Below are 20733 nucleotides of genomic sequence, written 5' to 3' on the forward strand. Positions count from 1 at the left end.
CAGGTGTGCCTTGTTAAAGTTAATTTATGGAATTTCTTTCCTTAATGCGTTTGAGCCAATCAGTTGTGTTGTGACAAGGTAGTGGTATACAGAAGATAGCCCTATAGGTAAAATACCAAGTCCATATTATGGCAAGAACAGCTCAAATAAGCAAAGAGAAACGACAGTCCATTATTACTTTAAGACATGAAGGTCAGTCAATACGGAATATTTCAAGAACTTTGAAAGTTTCTTCAAGTGCAGTCGCAAAAACCATCAAGCACTATGATGAAACTGGCTCTCATGAGGACCGCCACAGGAAAGGAAGACCCAGAGTTACCTCTGCTGCAGAGGATAATTTCATCAGAGTTACCAGCCTCAGAAATTGCAGCCCAAATAAATGCTTCACGGAGTAAAAGTAACAGACACATTTCAACATCAACTGTTCAGAGGAGACTGCGTGAGTCAGGCCTTCATGGTTGAATTGCTGCAAAGAAACCACTACTAAAGGACACCAATTAGATGAAGAGACTTCCTTGGGCCTAGAAACACGAGCAATGAACATTAGACCGGTGGAAATTTGTCCTTTGGTCTGGAGTCCAAATTGGAGATTTTTGGTTCCAACCGCCGTGTCTTTGTGAGACGCAGTGTGGGTGAACGGATGATCTCTGCATGTGTATTTCCCACCGTAAAGCATGGAGGAGTTAGTGTTATGATGTGGGGGTGCTTTGCTGGTGACACGGTCTGATTTTATTTAGAATTCAAGGCTCACTTAACCAGCATGGCTTCCACAGCATTCTGCAGCGATACACCATCCCATCTGGTTTGCTCTTAGTGGGACTATCATTTGTTTTTCAACAGGACAATGAACCAACACATCTCCAGGCTGTGTAAGAGCTATTTGACCAAGAAGGAGAGTGATGAAGTGCTACATCAGATTACCTGGCCTCCACAATTCCCCGACCTCAACCAAATTGAGAAGGTTTGGAATGAGTCGGACCGCAGAGTAAAGGAAAAGCAGCCAACAAGTGCTCAGCATATGTGGGAACTCCTTCAAGACTTTTGAAAAAGCATTCCAGGTGAAGCTGGTTCAGAGAATGCCAAGAGTGTGCAAAGCTGTCATCAAGGCAAATGGTGCCTATTTGAAGAATCTCAAATATAAAATATATTTTGATTTGTTTAACACTTTTTTTGGTTACTACATGATTCCATATGTGTTATTTCATAGTTTTGATGTCTTCACTATTATTCTACAATCTAGAAAATAGTAAAAAATAAAGAAAATCCCTTGAATGAGTAGGTGTTCTAAAACCTTTGACCTGTAGCCTGTCAGATATGTCATACTGAAACTTGTTAAACTTTGTCAGTTGAAATGAGTAATATATATTGGATCAAGCCAGTTGAAACTAATACTCAACCTTGTCTGTGGATTCATTTTTGCTCATGGAATGTACTGGAGGTGTATCCCCTTTCTCTCCCTCCCCTCCCCTCCCTCCCTCTGTCTAATGAAGACTCTGCTCTGGCCTGGTGAGGGCATGATCAAAGTATTTGCTGTGTTCCCTTCAGGGAGAACGTGAGAGGGTTTGAGCCATAGTTTCACCTCCTTGAGCTATTCCTGAGTTATGATTATGACCCTTTTCGGCAGGGCGTTTTTAAAAATTATTATTTAGATTTTTTTCCCATAGACCACAATCAAAGGTATCCGGTTAATGGCATGCTATTCAGTGTAGGCATTACCTCAAGTGGATGATGCCCTGTGTGTCTGCATCAGCGCTGAGATGAGGGCCTTGGAATTGGTCCTTCTCATCTCCCTGGCTGTCACTCATGTTGTTGTTATCCCCAGACCTGCTTATTGGTAGGATTATTGGTCTATGAGTCATAGCCATGTTTTCACATGTTTTGTGTCCCGAGGTAACCAGCAGTATTTTTAGTCATGAACCAATGTTTTAAATGGACCGCCATGCTCCACAGTTGAATGTGAGAAAGCATATGGTGAATTGAACTGTTTACAGCATTTAATACCTCGTTTTTATTGTGCATAGCAATTAGCTTTATGAGCTTTGTGTATGATGAGGAATTGTTGAGACTGCTTTTATCTCGCGCCAAATGAATCCTCAACCACTACTGACAGAATAAATGATCACATGCACTTGCACCTCATGTCTAAGTGTACCCAGGTGTTGCGGCCGCATGCCACGTTGTCCCCCCTCAAGAGCAGGGCACACACACACTCTCGTGGCCAAGTTCCCTTGGCAACGTGACCTCGCTGGCTCTGGAGGGCCCACTTGCCCCCTGTACAGATGGCCACGGGTGGCGGTCAGTACTGCGACTCGCCGGACTGTGGTGACTCACCCGCTAATAACGGGGATGTGGCGTGGGTTCCACGCTGATAATGCGATGAAATGGAAAAAGCGCTAAAAATAGAGCTTTTAGTAGAAATGTGCTGAGCTATCGGACCTGGGTCAAGCCTCTGGGAACTACAACAACAATGTATCAAGTGCTCTCAAGGGAACGACCAGAAAGGGAGACCTAATCCACTACTTAACAAGAGTCAAGTGCAGAGAGGAAGACCTGCAGCACCAGAGCTTAGAGCGGAGAGTGAGATCTGCACCACACCTCACAACCAGTCAAAAGCAGAGAGGGTGACCTGCACCACACCTCACAAACCAGGGTCAACAGCAGAGATGGAGACCTGCACCACACCTCACATACCAGGGTCAACAGCAGAGATGGAGACCTGCACCACACCTCACATACCAGGGTCAACAGCAGAGATGGAGACCTGCACCTCACCTCACATACCAGGGTCAACAGCAGAGATGGAGACCTGCACCACACCTCACATACCAGGGTCAACAGCAGAGATGGAGACCTGCACCTCACCTCACATACCAGGGTCAACAGCAGAGATGGAGACCTGCACCTCACCTCACAAACCAGGGTCAACAGCAGAGATGGAGACCTGCACCACACCTCACAAACCAGGGTCAACAGCAGAGATGGAGACCTGCACCACACCTCACATACCAGGGTCAACAGCAGAGATGGAGACCTGCACCACACCTCACAAACCAGGGTCAACAGCAGAGATGGAGACCTGCACCACACCTCACATACCAGGGTCAACAGCAGAGATGGAGACCTGCACCACACCTCACATACCAGGGTCAACAGCAGAGATGGAGACCTGCACCACACCTCACATACCAGGGTCAACAGCAGAGGTGGAGACCTGCACCACACCTCACAAACCAGGGTCAACAGCAGAGATGGAGACCTGCACCACACCTCACAAACCAGGGTCAACAGCAGAGATGGAGACCTGCACCACACCTCACAAACCAGGGTCAACAGCAGAGATGGAGACCTGCACCACACCTCACAAACCAGGGTCAACAGCAGAGAGTGAGACCTGCACCACACCTCACAAACCAGGGTCAACAGCAGAGAGTGAGATCTGCACCACACCTCACAAACCAGGGTCAACAGCAGAGATGGAGACCTGCACCACACCTCACATACCAGGGTCAACAGCAGAGAGTGAGATCTGCACCACACCTCACAAACCAGGGTCAACAGCAGAGAGTGAGATCTGCACCACACCTCACAAACCAGGGTCAACAGCAGAGATGGAGACCTGCACCACACCTCACAAACCAGGGTCAACAGCAGAGATGGAGACCTGCACCACACCTCACATACCAGGGTCAACAGCAGAGATGGAGACCTGCACCTCACCTCACATACCAGGGTCAACAGCAGAGATGGAGACCTGCACCTCACCTCACATACCAGGGTCAACAGCAGAGAGTGAGACCTGCACCTCACCTCACATACCAGGGTCAACAGCAGAGAGTGAGACCTGCACTACACCTCACAAACCAGGGTCAACAGCAGAGAGTGAGACCTGCACCACACCTCACATACCAGGGTCAACAGCAGAGATGGAGACCTGCACCACACCTCACATACCAGTCAGAAGCAGAGAGGGAGACTTGCGCCACACCTCACAACCAGTCAGAAGCAGAGAGGGAGACCTGCGCCACACCTCACAACCAGTCAGAAGCAGAGAGGGAGACCTGCGCCACACCTCACAACCAGTCAGAAGCAGAGAGGGAGACCTGCGCCACACCTCACAACCAGTCAGAAGCAGAGAGGGAGACTTGCGCCACACCTCACAACCAGTCAGAAGCAGAGGGCGAGACCTGCGCCACACCTCACAACCAGTCAGAAGCAGAGAGGGAGACCTGCGCCACACCTCACAACCAGTCAGAAGCAGAGAGGGAGACCTGCGCCACACCTCACAACCAGTCAGAAGCAGAGAGGGAGACCTGCGCCACACCTCACAACCAGTCAGAAGCAGAGAGGGAGACCTGCGCCACACCTCACAACCAGTCAGAAACAGAGAGGGAGACCTGCGCCACACCTCACAACCTGTCAGAAGCAGAGAGGGAGACCTGCGCCACACCTCACAACCAGTCAGAAGCAGAGAGGGAAACCTGCGCCACACCTCACAACCAGTCAGAAGCAGAGAGGGAGACCTGCGCCACACCTCACAACCAGTCAGAAGCAGAGAGGGAGACCTGCGCCACACCTCACAACCAGTCAGAAGCAGAGAGGGAGACCTGCGCCTCACATACCAGTCAGAAGCAGAGAGGGAGACTTGCGCCACACCTCACAACCAGTCAGAAGCAGAGAGGGAGACCTGCGCCACACCTCACAACCAGTCAGAAGCAGAGAGGGAGACCTGCGCCACACCTCACAACCAGTCAGAAGCAGAGAGGGAGACCTGCGCCACACCTCACAACCAGTCAGAAGCAGAGAGGGAGACCTGCGCCACACCTCACAACCAGTCAGAAGCAGAGAGGGAGACCTGCGCCACACCTCACAACCAGTCAGAAGCAGAGAGGGAGACCTGCGCCACACCTCACAACCAGTCAGAAGCAGAGAGGGAGACCTGCGCCACACCTCACAACCAGTCAGAAGCAGAGAGGGAAACCTGCGCCACACCTCACAACCAGTCAGAAGCAGAGAGGGAGACCTGCGCCACACCTCACAACCAGTCAGAAGCAGAGAGGGAGACCTGCGCCACACCTCACAACCAGTCAGAAGCAGAGAGGGAGACCTGCGCCACACCTCACAACCAGTCAGAAGCAGAGAGGGAGACCTGCGCCACACCTCACAACCAGTCAGAAGCAGAGAGGGAGACCTGCGCCACACCTCACAACCAGTCAGAAGCAGAGAGGGAGACCTGCGCCACACCTCACAACCAGTCAGAAGCAGAGAGGGAGACCTGCGCCACACCTTACTACCAGGTTCAAAGGCAAGACTCGGCCTGGAATATCCCATTCATGGCGGGAATGAAGGCCTGCGATACTAATGGCTTATAGTCTGGTATGGGTTACTATTACGATTGACGAAGTGCATGCTCGGCTGTCAGAGTCCAGGACTCAACTTTTCTTCTATTCTTTATGTGAAATATACTTTGAACAATGTGCAAACAGACTTTCTTTTGAAGTGACAGGGCTGGGAGTATGCCTTGATTTACCCACCCTGGAGCTTGTTGTTTCATTTGGATTGTTGAAGAATAAATAATTGAGATCAGGCCGTCCAGTAGGCTTACCCCGGCGTTCAGCTGTTTTGTCTCAGCACATGTTCAGCTGTTTTGTTATCTGGCTCTGAGGCATGTGCAAAAACTCTTTCCACCCCTTTCCACGTGTTAGTGCCTCCAGGAGTGGCTATACAGAATGCTTTTGTCAATGTATTATGTCTGGACAGCAGGGTGAAACTGAAGGATAATCGGGTCAAAGCCAACTGCCTCGGGGCAGTCTAAGCACGGTCCAATTATGGATTAGTTTGACTTTCTTTTAAATTTGGAACAGCGGCGTTAAGGGTTTGAAAGTTTCCATTCGGTGGATTAGCTACACCTCACAAAAGGTGTTGTCATTGGCTGACCTCTATATCAGTGCTTCTCTGCTGACTTACAATGGACCTCAGGGATACAAAGAGTGCCATGGTAAAGTTGAGCAGCCTCTCCCATACTGCTGTGCATACAGCTTTGTGACAATTAACACACAGACCTCGCTGTGCTACATACAGTACCAGTCAAACGTATGGAATCATGTAGTAACCAAAAAAAAGTGGCCACCCTTTGCCTTGATGACAGCATTCCACACCCTTGGCATTCTCTCAACCAGCTTTGCGAGGTAGTCACCTGGAATGCATTTCAATTCACATGTGTGCGTTAAGTTAAATTCCATAAATGTTCCTTAATGCATTTGAGACAATCAATTTTGTTGTGACAAGGTAGGGGTGGTATACAGAAGATAGCCCTATTTGGTAAAATACCACGTCCATATTGTGGCAAGAACAGCTCCTCAAATAAGCAAAGAGAAACGACAGTCCATCATTACTTTAAGACATGAAGGTCAGTCAATGCGGAACATTTCAAGAACTTTGAACGTTTCCTCAAGTGCAGTCGCAAAAACCATGTGTTATTTCATAGTTTTGATGTCTTCACTATTATTCTACAATGAAGAAAATAGTACAAAAATAAAGGAAATCCCTTGAATGAGTAGGTGTCCTAACTTTTGACTGGTACTGTATAGTATTTATAGGCTAGACCCCTGGGATTGGATCGTGCAGTAGAGGCTGTGCTTACAAGCAACACTGGCTTTAAGTCTGTTTCACGCTATAGACGGAGGTACACTTAGGGACGAAGCGTCACTTGAGATACACAAGCAAAAATAGACCTTCCATGTGGTTTTATTTTTTTATTGAGTACCTACAGTTCATGCTACATCTCCCCAGTCACTGCAAACACCAATCCCAGATTCTAAACTGGGTGGTTCGAGCTCTGAATGCTGATTGGCTGACAGCCGTGCTATATCAGATTGTATACCACAGGTATGAAAAAACATATATTTTTACTTCTCTAATTAAGTTGGTAACCAGTTGATAATACCAATAGTTATGTCGTGCTTAAGAACAGCCCTTAGCTGTGGTATATACCACACCCCCTCGGGCCTTATTGCTTAATTACACACTGCCTTTGGTCCCGTAACCTTTGCTCTTGACCTACCACAGCTTTCAGACACGTTGGAATCATCCACACTGGTTTGCTCTGCCGAGTTCCTTCCTTTATTTGTGTGTAATGGGAAGGGCGCAGAGTCTAGCATCAAACTCCAACCCGACGCTTATCGCTGAGTTGTGGTGCTACTGGTCCGGGCCTCACATCAAAGATGGCCGTCTTCCATTCCGGCCTAGTTGGCGTTGGTCAAAGTTGAAAGCCTGCGTTTTTCTGACATAATTGCCTTCCCGAATCAGAAGCAGAACCCTTGTTTGCCTGTCAGGCCGTTTTAAAGAGTCCAGGACGCTCTTGAAAAAGAGATTTCAATTCTCAATGAGCATTTCCTGGTTGAAAAAATTAATAAAATAAAGCTGGTTTGTTTCCTCAGGCGCTGTTTTCCTGCACCTTCTTCCACTGTAAAACCATGGCTGGATGCCCTCTGTCTCTCTCCCTCACAGGGTACACCAATGGCCTTCAAAGGGATGTGTTTATGGAAGAGGCCTGTTAAACTTCACACACACTGAGGAAAGTCAAATTGGATAGTACACAGGCTGTGGTAGAGTAGCTCCATGCTCCATGTTCTCCTCTTTGCCAGTTGATGGGTTGAATGGCCACAGTCTAGCATGAAACCCTCATTGGCCAGTTTGGGTATTAATTCATCCATACTGGTCCATCCTTTACCTGCAGAGGTAGATTTGAATCTAAATTGCAAGGAATTCCCCTAAATTTGACCTTCAACGGGATGATTAGAGAATGTGTGATTCATTTTTCCTTCCAGGAAGTTGCTTAGTAAGTAATATATGTAAGTACCAGCACATAGGAAGTCTATAATGAACTCCTCTAATCAGTCCCTAAAAGCTTCCAGTGTTGATGAACCCACTAACTGCGGCTGTCTTTGAACCCTCTGAAACCATTGTTCATAGGGGAACCACGGAAGCAAATAAACAAATACTTTTAAGATCAAAATGGATTTTCCAAGATGTCTTTATAAAAAAAATGACCACACCATGTATTACTTGTAAACCCAGTAAAATAAATCTATGGACTGCTGTCAACTTCAGAGCGGTGTTGAAATGGCCTATGTAAGACTGATAAAGGTACAGATTAAACGGTGCTGAGAGACTAGGCAGTGGAAAGTACCCCAGCAGTGAGATCTCACTGATGCTTTCTTATGTACTGCTCCACACAGTGCATTCGGAAAGTATTAAGGAAAGTATTATTCAACATTTTGTTACGTTACAACCTTATTGTAAAATGGCTTAAATTGTTTCCCCCCCCAACATCAATCTACACACAATACCCCATAATGACAAAGCAAAAACAGGTTTTTAGAAATGTTTGGAAATGTATAAAAAGTACTAAACTGAAATATCTTATTTTTCTTATTTTTTACATAAGTATTCAGACCCAATAGTATTCAGTCCTTGGTTGCAACACTCACTACCAAGTTCCAAACTGCCTCTGGAAGCAACGTCAGCACAATAACTGTTCGTCGGGAGCTTCATGCAATAGGTTTCCATGGCCCAGCAGTACCACACAGCACAGAAGCCTAAGTTCATCATGTGCAATGCCTATTGTCGCCTGGAGTGGTGTAAAGCTCGCCCTCATTGGACTCTGGAGTAGTGGAAACGTGTCCTCTGGAGTGATGAATCTCTCTTCACCATCTAGCAGTCCGACGGACAAATCTGGGTTTGGCGGATGCCAGGCAAACGCTACCTGCCCCAATGGCATAGTGCCAACTGTAAAGTTTGGTGGAGGTGGAATAATGGTCTGGAGCTGATTTTCATGGTTCGGTCGTTGCAGTGAAGGGAAATCTTAACGCTACAGCATTCAATGACATTCGCAACAATTTTGTGCTTCCATCTTTGTGGCAACAGTTTGGGGAAGGCCCTTTCCTGTTTCAGCATGACAATATCCCAGTGCACAGAGAGCGGTCCATACAGAAATGGTTAGTTGAGATCAGTGTGGAAGAATTTGACTGGCCATCAAACACCTTTGGGATTAATTGGAACGCCGACTGTGAGCCAGGCCTAATCTCCCAACATCAGTGCCAGACCTCACTAATGCTCTTGTAGCTGAATAGACGCAAGTCCCTGCAGAAAAGTTCCAACATCTAGTGGAAAGCCTTCCCAGAAGAGTGGAGGCTAATATAGCAGCAAATGGGGGACCAACTCCATATTAATGCCCATGATTTTGGAATGAGATGTTTGACAAGCAGGTGTCCACATACTTTTGGTAATGTACCATTAGCCCTATAATTAGGATGCCAAATTCATGATATTAATAATACACTTTATGTTTGGATATTGTCTTGTATTTGAAGGATGGTTGATTGATTTCAAATGTAGTCTACAAGTTATTACTATATTGAATCTCAACCAAAAACCTCCATCTCAACCAAAAATCGAAGTTAAAGAATAGGACTAAATCAAATCAAACTTTATTTGAAGTGCATTTAAAGTTTGATTTGAATTAGAGCTATTCTTAAAATTTTTGGTTGAGATGGAGACACGAATCCAACATATCAATTATTAATTTGTAAACAAACTGTATATTGAATTGGGAACACAACCAAATATCACGTTTTGAAGGACTATCTTCTGCTTGGATAGTACACACTCATTGGCCAGTTTATTAGGTATACCCATCTAGTAGCGGTCGGACACCCCTTTTCCTCCAGAACAGCCTGAATTCTTTGGGGCTTGAAAACTTTGTTCAATTGGTATCAAGGGACCTAACGTGTGCCAGGAAAACATTCCTCACACCATTACACCACTGCCACCAGCCTGTACGGTTGACACCAGGCAGGATGGGGCTATGGACTCATGGTGATTATGCCAAATCCTGACTTTGCATGACACAACAGGAACTGGAATTCGTCGGACCAGGCAACTTTTATCCACTCCTCAATTGTCCAGTGTTCGTGATCGTGTGCCCACTGGAGCCGCTTCTCCATGTTTTTAGCTAATAGGAGTGGAAACCGGTGTGGTCATCTGTGATGAGGGCTGACAAGTTGTGCGTTTCCCGAGATGCCTTCCTGCACACACCTGTTGTACTTCGCCGTTATTTTCCTGTTTGTGGTCCGCCTGTTTGCTTACACGATTCTTGCCATGCTCCTTCGACCTCTCATCAACGTGAAAAGCCCAGGAGGCCGGCCGTTTCTGAGATACTGGAACCGGTGCGCCTGGCACCGACGATAATACCACGTTCAAAGGCGCTTAGGTCACTCGTTTGGCTCAATCAAACAGTAACTGGATGCCGGTCTGCATGCTTTATATAGCAAGCGACGGCCACGTGACTCACAGTGTGTAGGAGCAAACCATTATCGTGAACGGGGTGGTGTATTAAATAAATATTATGAATAGCGTACAGTACACATCCAAAGGTAAAAGTGTATTGTTATTATTAGTATCATGTATTTTCCATCCTATTTCTAGGGCTAATGGTTAGCGATTTCTAAACTTCCAAAGATGGATGAATGAGAGTTTACCTAGCTAACGTTGAAATGATGGTGTCCTTTGTTGGGCAAATCAGATGTCAATGTATGCTACTTAAACCTAACCTTACTCCGAATTTACTTTCACATACAACTTGTGTGAGAAAAGTTAGCTGAGTTACTTTCAACTATTCAATGATATTTTGGTAGTCTAGTCAAATGAGTATTGAAGCTGATCAATGTCTAAATGTGTTGACAGGGTAGCTCTGCTGAATTGAACACAGCTTGTTTCCAAATCTAAGCAGGGTACATAGAGATAAGCATTTTAAAACGTGAATTTTTCCATGTATAGACACACCCTATGTTTTAATAAGATTAACTATATGTACGCTACTGAGCTTGTTTGATGCTTTAAGCATTGTAATTAAAAATGAAGACCCAAAAATTACTAACGAGGGAGCCAGAGCTCAATATAGCCTAACTAGAAGAGTTATATAGCCTAACCTGTTCCTGACCCCCCTCCCCCCGCTGCTGCTGGCCTTCCGTTAAGCTCCTGAAGTTGCTAGTAAAAGGCTACACCAGCGGTCTGCAACCTTTTTCAATTTGGAGTGCATATTTATCATACTGTTTCTACTGATCTGCGAACCAGTTATGATTTTTTTTTTATGCACATTTTCGTGGAACAGTTTCAAATCATTTATAATAGTCTTCATATCTGAAAATCAATGTCATGTCGTTAATCAAAATTCTAAATGAAAAATATACTTTTAGATTTGTAACTTTCTATTGCCATTGCCAATATGTAAAAATAGCAGCCTGCAGGTAGCCAATATCCAGTGGTGTAAAGTACTTAAAAATGCTTTGTTTGTGAATTATGTCTGAGTGTTGTACTGTGACCCTGGCTAGCGGTAAAAAAATATATATATTTAATTGTCTTGTTTGCTTAATATAAGATATTTTAAATCATTTATACTTTTACTTTTGATACTTAAGTACATTTAAAACCAAATACTTTTACTTTTACTCAAGTAGTATTTTACTGGGTGACTTTTACTTGAGTCATTTTATTTTAAGGTATCTTAAAATTGGATACATTTTCCACCACTGCCAATATCCTGATTAAAAATAAATATCCTATAAATCATATTGGCTACACATGGCCTGTCTGCAAGGAACTTGAAACATTGTATCAACTATTAACTTGGTCCAGCCCGAAGCTTGTGCTAGCAAACTTACAACATGATATGAAATATTCTGGGCGCTCAGTTTCCCACGCCAGTGAGCTCCTGACACACAGCTGTAGGCTATTTGCGCAAGGGATAAGAAGTAATCAGGTAGGCCTATTTTATGAAGTTTCCATCGACCAGAGCATGACATTTTATGTTATCGAAAGGGAGAGTGGTTATCGAAAGGGAGAGCACTGGAAAGATGTTTCAAATAGGCAACGTTAAGGAACTATTGTCATTCTCAAATGGATGTAGAAACAGACTTTGTTTACTTGCTGTTAGAGACGAAGAAAAAATTACTTTGAGAAGCCTCACAGTGGTGATGGTGAGTTAAGACAATCAGAAATAGTATAAGATCTCCAGATCTGGGCACATTTATAGGCCTACATTTGCTCGCAGGCAAGGTAGCCTAGGCCTACTTCTATACGTAGTCAGGTGCGTTTCCTTTCTCAAGATTGACAGGAGCGCACCAAACAAACGACAATTAATATATTGACAAGTCATAAATGGAATGAAATGAACCAAAACCTATTCATCACAAGTGTAGCCTAGGTTGTGCGCGCTGCAAACAGTGTCCAGTCCTACGATGAGAAGAGTAAGACTGTCATAATAATATTGAATGCATTAACAGAAATGACCGTAACCAAACAAACATTGTAGATTAGAAGTTATGGGAATTTACTGTAAATGTAGGCTTACTACTGGTGTGCAATCCCCACGGCCTCTGTAATGGATTAGTCCACTTAGACAGGCGTGAATCAGACAGGTGTCTTGTGTGCCATTCGAAATATATATATATATATATATATATATATATACAGTGCATTCGGAAAATAGTCAAACCCCTAGACTTTTTCCACATTTTGTTATGTAACAGCCGTATTAAATATTTTTTTCATCAATCTACACACAATACCCCATAATGACAATCAATCTACACACAATACCCCATAATGACAATCAGTTTTTTTTTTTTGGTGCAAATCTATAAAAAATAAAACTGAAATAAGACATTTTCATAAGTATTCACACCCTTTACTCAGTGCTTTGTTGAAGCACCTTTGGCAGCGATTACAGCCAGCCTTCTTGGGTAAAACGCTACAAGCTTGGCACACCTGTATTTGGGGAGTTTCTGCTATTCTTCTCTACAGATCCTTTCAAGCTCTGTCAAGTTGGATGGGGAGCGTCACTGCACAGCTATTTTCAGGTCTCTCCAGAAATGTTTGATCGGGTTCAAGTCTGGGCCACACAAGGACATTGTTATTGACTGTTTGTTTGTCCCATGTGTAACTCTGTGTTGTTTTTGTCGCACTGCTTAGCTTTATCTTGGCCAGTTCGCAATGAGAACTTGTTTTCAACTGGCAGACCTGGTTAAATAAAGGTATAAAAAATTAAAAAACTTGTCTCAAGGACAGAGACATGTCCCGAAGCCACTCCTGCGTTGTCTTGGCTGTGTGCATAGGGTTGTTGGTCTGAGCGCTCTGGAGCAGGTTTTCATCAAGGTACTCTGTACTTTGCTTTGTTCATCTTTGCCTCGATGTACTTTGCTTTGTTCATCTTTGCCTCGATGTTCTTGTGGACCTTCAATGCTGCAGTAATAATTTGGTAGCCTTCCCCAAATCTGTGCCACAACACAATCCTGTCTCTGAGCTCTACGGACAAATCCTTCGACCTCATGGCTTGGTTTTTGCTCTGACATGCGCTGTCAACTGTGGGACCTTATATAGACAGGTGTGTGCCTTTCCAAGTCATGTCCAATCAGTTGAATTTACCACAGGTGGACTCCAATCAAGTTGTAGAAACATCTCAAGGATGATCAATGGAAACCGGATGCACCTGAGCTCAATGTCGAGTCTCATGTTAAAGGGTCAGAATGCTTATGTAGATAGGGTATTTGTTTTTTTATATTTAATAAATGTACAAGCATTTCTAAAAACCTGTTTTCACTTTGTCTATGGGGTATTGTGTTTAGATTGCTGAGGATTTTTTATTTTATTTAATCCATTTAGAATAAGGCTGTAACGTAACAAAATGTGGAAAAAGTCAAGGGGTCTGAATACTTCCCGAAGGCACTATATTTGTGACTGCTCGACTAAAAAAAATCTTGGTTGACCAACAGCCTATCAACCAAACAATTGACCAGTCAACTAACTAGGGTCAGTCCTAAAGATGTCCAAAGTACATATGAAAATCAACATAATTTCAACCACCCAATTTAGTATAGGATGAAAAATATTTTTAATGTTTCTACATGGAACTTTCAATGCAATTTCAACATGCATAGTTCTGATGATTATGTTGAAATTAGATTAATGTAACCTGACTAACAGGTTGTTAAGTCAATGTATTTAAGTGAAAGTTTTACCCTAATTTCAATGTTTACAATGCTGGTTCAAATTAGATCAAAACAGAACTGGTTGATTACTTATTTCAAGTCCAATGTATTTTCCACGTTGATTCCAAGTCACAATACAGATTCAGCTAGTGTGTGCCCAGAGGGCAGTGTGTGATTTGTCATTGTTGGCAGTCCCATTTGGTAATATTGGAATTACCCAATCGTGACTGAATTCCCCAATCTGTGGCTGTCGCTGACAAACTTTTTTGTGTGACAGGAGACAAAATGCGCAACTGCAAATCTAAACCCCCGCCGGTTGGTATTTTTTACATTTTTCTATATTACCTCCTCGAGAGATCCATTTTGTCATATTTATATGCAGACATTTAAGTCAGATTGATGATGTGTTTTCTCTAAAGATTAACAGCGATTTGATTGAAATCGGAGTTCTGTGGCACATCACCATTTAGCTGTGGTGACAAGCAACCAGACTGCTTTCTTCCTGCTTCCAGTAAGTAAGTGTATTTAGAGGAGATTACAGTTAGGAATCTTACAGAAAAAAGCCTTTAGTACTGTCTTTCTGTCTGCCTGTGGATCATAGACTGTCTCATGAGACGTTCTCCCTTAACACTGTGCACTCTAGAGACACGGATGGTCCTCTATCATGACAGTAAATTGGGAGAGATGGACTAGGCTAAATGTTTCCATTCTTTCAGAAAGTCTGACAGGATTTATAACACTTCTGATGTAACGCTACAAAAATGCAGGCCTGACCAGACTCATCTTATTTGTTTTAAGCTTTATCTTCGTGATTAAGTGTGCTGTCAGTCTGTCACTGAAGTCCACTGCAGGCCCCCTCCAGCTGCCACACAAGTGTCTGCCTGTTACACTCCTAGCCCCCATGACCAGGAATAGCTCTCCACTGAGCAACACGGCAAGGAAACCTGGTCAAAGAATATAATTAGTCATCGCAGCTCAGATGTTTTTATTTTCCTTAGCCACTGCCAGACGTTGGTGAGCGTCCTTTCTGAGAGTTCTGCATCAAGAGAACCATCCACCTTCCAAGTGTTGAAGAGCTATTAAAGTTCTTTAGGACTGTGAAAACTGTAATTTTATGCTTATAAGATTTTGACCTTAGAGGCTAAATGGATTTATGTTCTTGCCTCAACTAGGTGCAATAGGGGAATAGAGATATTTGACGATAGAATATGTGAACTTATGGTCTTACACATACAATGCATCATGTCCAGTCTCCCAGCTCTGCCCTAGACTGTTGGAGAGGACAGAAGGAATTCTCCACGGAAACCGTTTGGCCCACTTGGCCATGGAGTGGCAGGCGGTGTGGGGTTGGATGGGGAGGGGATGCTGGCTGGCACTAACTGCTGGCATCCTTTTTAAAGCTAATCACCACTAATTAGCGAGGCAGAGCTGGGCTGCCTGTTGTGGGCTGAGTAATGACACCCCCAACCCCTCTTTGATACACTACAGTGGGCCATGAGCCATACACATGAGCCCATCACTTTCCCTGCACGCTGTAAACATGTAAAAAAAAAAAATGCTTGTAACACTGATGTATGACCTTTGTTGTACCACTGTGGTAATAATGTATACTGCATATGTATTCCCGTCTCGTGGTACAGTAAACCCTAATGACCAGGAGGACCATTTTGTCCGTCTGCTAATTCCTTTTTAACATGTCAAAGAAACCTGAGACATGCCGCTGCTGGCAATGCTAAAGCTATATCTATAAATTAGACCCGGCGGGCCTGGCGTGATACTGGGGACGTGGAGCCGACACGTATCTACAGGCTCTCTGTTGTTTTTACAGCCCATGAAATAAGGAGACACACAAAGGCTTTCTCATGGAGCCTGACTTTCTTCTGAACCCTGCCAGATGTTTTGGAGGAGATGAAAAACATATTACTGCAGAAACATGCAAATACAACACAATGTCCACAGAGTAGGGTTAGCCTTAGTTTAGCTAGGGGTCTGCAGAATCTGTTCTAAAAGCTAAATGACTCCCTACTCGTCTTTGTCTCAGTTATCACGTTTGTGACTGATTTTTTATTTTGTGTAGGTTTGATTGGGTGGGCTGTGAGCACACATCACATACACATTGTACGAGGGTGTGTGAATGTGTGTCTGTCTCTGTCTGTGTGTCTGAATGCGAGTTACTAAGACCCTGTGGTTAATTTGTCTCAGCGATGGCTCTCCTCTCCTGTGAAGGCTATTGGCCCCTCCATTGCTTTTAGATGCTGTGGGAGGAGGTCAAAAGCCAATAGAGACATGAGCGATGGCTTGTTTTCCAGCCCTGCCAAAAGACAAGCTGTGCGTTGGCCAGCTCTGAGCTGTGATTTTAAATAAGCCATTTGTCTCCCAACTTTTAAGGGTGGTGGTAGTGAATTCACTGAAGCTGTTGGCATTGTTCCAGTGAATGATTTCTAGTGTTACTGTGGCTACAGCCACTGTCTCTTTGTCAAGCAATAGATCAAGGGCCTGGAGTTTTTCCTGCTATTTGGTTTTTAATCAGGATCCCGATTAGCTGTTGCAAAAGCAGCAGCCACTCTTCCTGGGGTCCACACTAAACATGAAACATGACATAATACAGAACATTAATAGACAAGGACACAACTACGTAGTTCTTTTTTTGAAAGGCACACGTAACCTACATATCGGTGCATACACAAACTGTCTAGGTCAAATAGGGGAGAGGCGTTGTGCCGTGAGGTGTTGCTTTATCTGTTTTTTGAAACCAGGTTTGCTGGGCTCTGTTCTGGGCCAGCTGCAGCTTAACTACAGTTGAAGTCGGAAATTTACATACACTTAGGTTGGAGTTATTAAAACTCATTTTTCACCCACTCCACAAATTTCTTGTTAACCAACTATAGTTTTGGCAAGTCGGTTAGGACATCTACTTTGTAGATGACACAAGTAATTTTTGTTTACAGACAGATTATTTCACTTATAATTCACTGTATCACAATTCCAGTTGGTCAAAAGTTTACATACACTAAGTTGACTGTGCCTTTAAACAGCTTGGAAAATTCCAGAAAAGTATGTGATCGCTTTAGAAGCTTCAGATAGACTAATTGACATCGTTTCAGTCAATTGGAGGTGCACCTGTGGATGTATTTCTAGGCCTACCTTCAAACTCAGTGCCTCTTTGCTTGACACCATGGAAAAAGCAAAAGAAATCAGCCAGGACCTCAGAAAAACAATTGTAGACCTCACAAGTCTGGTTCAGCGTTAGGAGCAATTTCCAAACGCCTGAAGGTACCATGTTCATCTGTACAAACAATAGTACGCAAGTATAAACACCATGGGACCACGCAGTCGTCATACCGCTCAGGAAGGAGACGCGTTCTGTCTCTTAGAGATGAACGTACTTTGGTGCGAAAAGTGCAAATCAACCCAGAACAACAGCAAAGGACCTTGTGAAGATGCTGGAGGAAACGGGTACAAAAGTATCTATATCCACAGTAAAACGAGTCCTGTATCGACATAACCTGAAAGGCCGTTCAGCGAAAAAGAAGCCACTGCTCCAAAACCGCCATAAAAAAGCCAGACTACGGTTTGCAACTGCACATGGAGACAAAAAGCGTACTTTTTGGAGAAATGTCCTATGGTCTGATGAAACAAAAATAAAACTGTTTGGCCATAATGACCATCGTTATGTTTGGAGGAAAAATGGGGATGCTTGCAAGCCGAAGAACACCATCCCAACCATGAAGCACGGGGGTGGCAGCATCATGTTTTGGGGGTGCTTTGCTGCAGGAGGGACTGGTGCACTTTAAAAAATAGATGATGAGGAAGAAAAATTATGTGGATATATTGAAGCAACATCTCAAGACATCAGTCAGGAAGTTAAAGCTTGGTCGCAAATGCGTCTTCCTAATGGACAATGACCCCAAGCATACTTCCAAAGTTGTGGCAAAATGGCTTAAGGACAACAAAGTCAAGGTATTGGAGTGGCCATCACAAAGCCCTGACCTCAATCAATCCTACATAAAATTTGTGGGCAGAACTGAAAAAGCGTGTGCAAGCAAGGAGGCCTATAAACCTGACTCAGTTACACCAGCTCTGTCAGGAGGAATGGGCCAAAATTCACCCAACTTATTGTGGGAAGCTTGTGGAAGGCTACCCAAAACATTTGACCCAAGTTAAACAATTTAAAGGCAATGCTACCAAATACTAATACTAATTCCCCACTGGGAATGTGATGAAATAAATAAAAGCTGAAATATATAATTATCTCTACTATTGTTCTGACATTTCACATTCTTAAAATAAAGTGGTGATCCTAACTGACCTAAGACAGGGAATTTTTACTAGGATTAAATGTCAGGAATTGTGAAACTGAGTTTAAATGTATTTGGTTACGGTGTATGTAAACTTCCGACTTCAACTGTAGGTCTTTCCTTGCAGGACTGGACAATAATCAAGATTAGACAAAACTAGAGCCTGCAGAACTTGCTTTTTGGAGTGTGGTGTCAAAAAAACAGACATCTCTTTATTACGGACAGACCTCTCCCCATCTTTACGTTTTGACCATGACAGTTTACAATCTAAGGTAACGCCAAGATATTTGGGTCTCCTCAACTTGTTCAACAGCCACACAATTCATTACCAGATTCAGCTGAGGTCTAGAACTTAGGGAATGTGGTCATGAAAAACTCTGGCCTTATGTGTGTACCGCAAAGTCAGATAAACAGTTGCATTTACCGGGTCATGTTTAGAAGGATAGAAACCTAGTAAAACGGGGACGTACTATTTCAACTTGTCTGACGAGAAATTCTTTCGTCTTTCCTCTTGCTACTTTTTTCCAACGTATGCCCTACTGAACACGAATTGTTGCGATTACCCAAACACCTGCAGAGCCTGTCGTCCATGTCAAGAGGGATGTAATGTGACTGCTGAGAGCGAGTGAAACTGACCCACGTACCTGTTGTGTGTCCACAGGAGGAGTGCTTCCTCAACCTAGAGGCGCCCATCGCTAGAGTCTGCGGCTACGACACTCCCTTCCCCCACATCTTCGAACCCTTCTACATCCCAGACAAGTGGAAATGCTTTGACGCCGTCAAGAAGTTGATCAGCTACTGATCTCCAACTACTGATCCCCAGGTGAGTACCACGTCGGAAGTTGATGTCTGTCCTCTGGGGTTTGTAGTTTTTAACTGTGCACCTTTTTGAACCCCCCCCAAAAAATAAATCTGATCAAAAATCAAGACCATATGTTCACCTCCAACCACTTTTTAACATGGATTGATAAAGAACAATGAAGATTATATCAGAAGCCTTATCAGTTATGCGTTCAGGAGTCGCATTGTTCTGGAACGTTGCCAATAGACATGTATTTTGTAGAGCTGACATGATTCCATTTTTTGACATGACTGAGGAACACGCCTGTTCTGCATGATATATTCCTATCTGGAAAATCAAACATTACACCCCCACTGAACGCAATCCTGATCTCTCTGTGCTCCTTGCAATTGTCCTCAAACGTCTCACTATGGCTGACTGACACCCCGTCTAGATTGAATGATCATGGTTCCTGTCTCCGATTTAACTTGTGTAGCTCCATGCTGTTATTTTATAGTTTGTGTATTGCAAATGATTATCTTTACTTGTGGCAGAATTGATGAGTAGTTCACTTTGAAATGGAGAGCGCTGTTGTCATTCGCCTCGATCGGCTGTGTTTAATCCTTTTTTTAATTGCCTGTGTCGTTTTGAGCACCATGTTGTAAAAACGAGCCTGGATAGAAGTCAATAAAGGGATGGTAAATTGAATTCTACAGGAGTCAACCCCCGCCTTTCTCTCACGCTCTCTCCCTCTCCCTCTGCTATGTCAAGTAAGATATCCGTACTGACGTACTGAACCGTTCTCTTCTCATTATTCTTCCCAGAGCCACCTCTCGGAGGACCTAGACTCCAAGCTCTCTCTCGCCATTGTTCTCACCAATGGACATCATGCAGAAAAATACACTTTGTCGGCCATCCAATCAGGAAGCAGCATCCAGACGGAGCTCTTGGCCCTCCCTGTGGAAGCACAGACTGTTACTTCTGGTTTAGTGAACGTTTTCTGTAAATGGGGAATAGGTGTCCTCTTGGTCGACTCTCTTATTACTGTACGTTTTCTAGCTTCCATGGTAAAACAGATCCACACAGACAGTTTCACAAACACTGGTGTGAGTACTAGTAAGTGTTTATTCTATAGGAACTCTGACTGTTAGAATAGTTAAATGTGTGTCTGCCTCAGTCTTCCCCGTTTAATTTTACTCTTTGAATGACTCTTTGTCTTTCTAATCTTAGTTTTGTTTGACATCAAGTTGACTGTACTAAAAATAATGGACCTGTGTTTTTTTTAATGAAAATAAAGTAATTGACTTTCGGCCTCATTATATTTGACAGTTCTTTTAAAGGGGCAATCGGAAGTAACTACATCATTTTTTTTTTTACTTATAAATTAATGATATGTACCCATTGATTCTTGAAGAATGTATCTTATAAATGTCTCATGAGTTCAACTGTCATAACCCATCAAAACCCACAATATAAGCTTGTTTTACTCCAATGTTTGTAAACACAGTCAATGTAAACAAACACAGGTATAGACTCAACGTGGTTACTATACTTTTTATATAATGGATGGTCAGTCCTTGCATCCATAGCTCTGTGAATTTGAGTGGTT

General features: G+C 43.7%; 1 protein-coding gene across 1 annotated transcript in view; it reads left to right on the forward strand.

The window, feature by feature from the left end:
- The window catches only part of LOC139564056 (2-oxoisovalerate dehydrogenase subunit beta, mitochondrial-like), a 99485-nt gene extending 79045 nt beyond the window's left edge, over positions 1-20440 (forward strand). Inside the window, exons 10-11 of the mRNA XM_071383271.1 lie at positions 19005-19166; positions 19949-20440. Of these exons, the coding sequence (XP_071239372.1) occupies positions 19005-19145 (141 nt within the window). The 3' untranslated portion in view covers positions 19146-19166; positions 19949-20440. The remainder of the gene's footprint in view (positions 1-19004; positions 19167-19948) is intronic.
- Positions 20441-20733: the final 293 nt, after the last annotated feature.

This window comes from Salvelinus alpinus, chromosome 35, assembly GCF_045679555.1.
Source record: "Salvelinus alpinus chromosome 35, SLU_Salpinus.1, whole genome shotgun sequence".
Classification (NCBI taxonomy): Eukaryota; Metazoa; Chordata; class Actinopteri; order Salmoniformes; family Salmonidae; genus Salvelinus; species Salvelinus alpinus.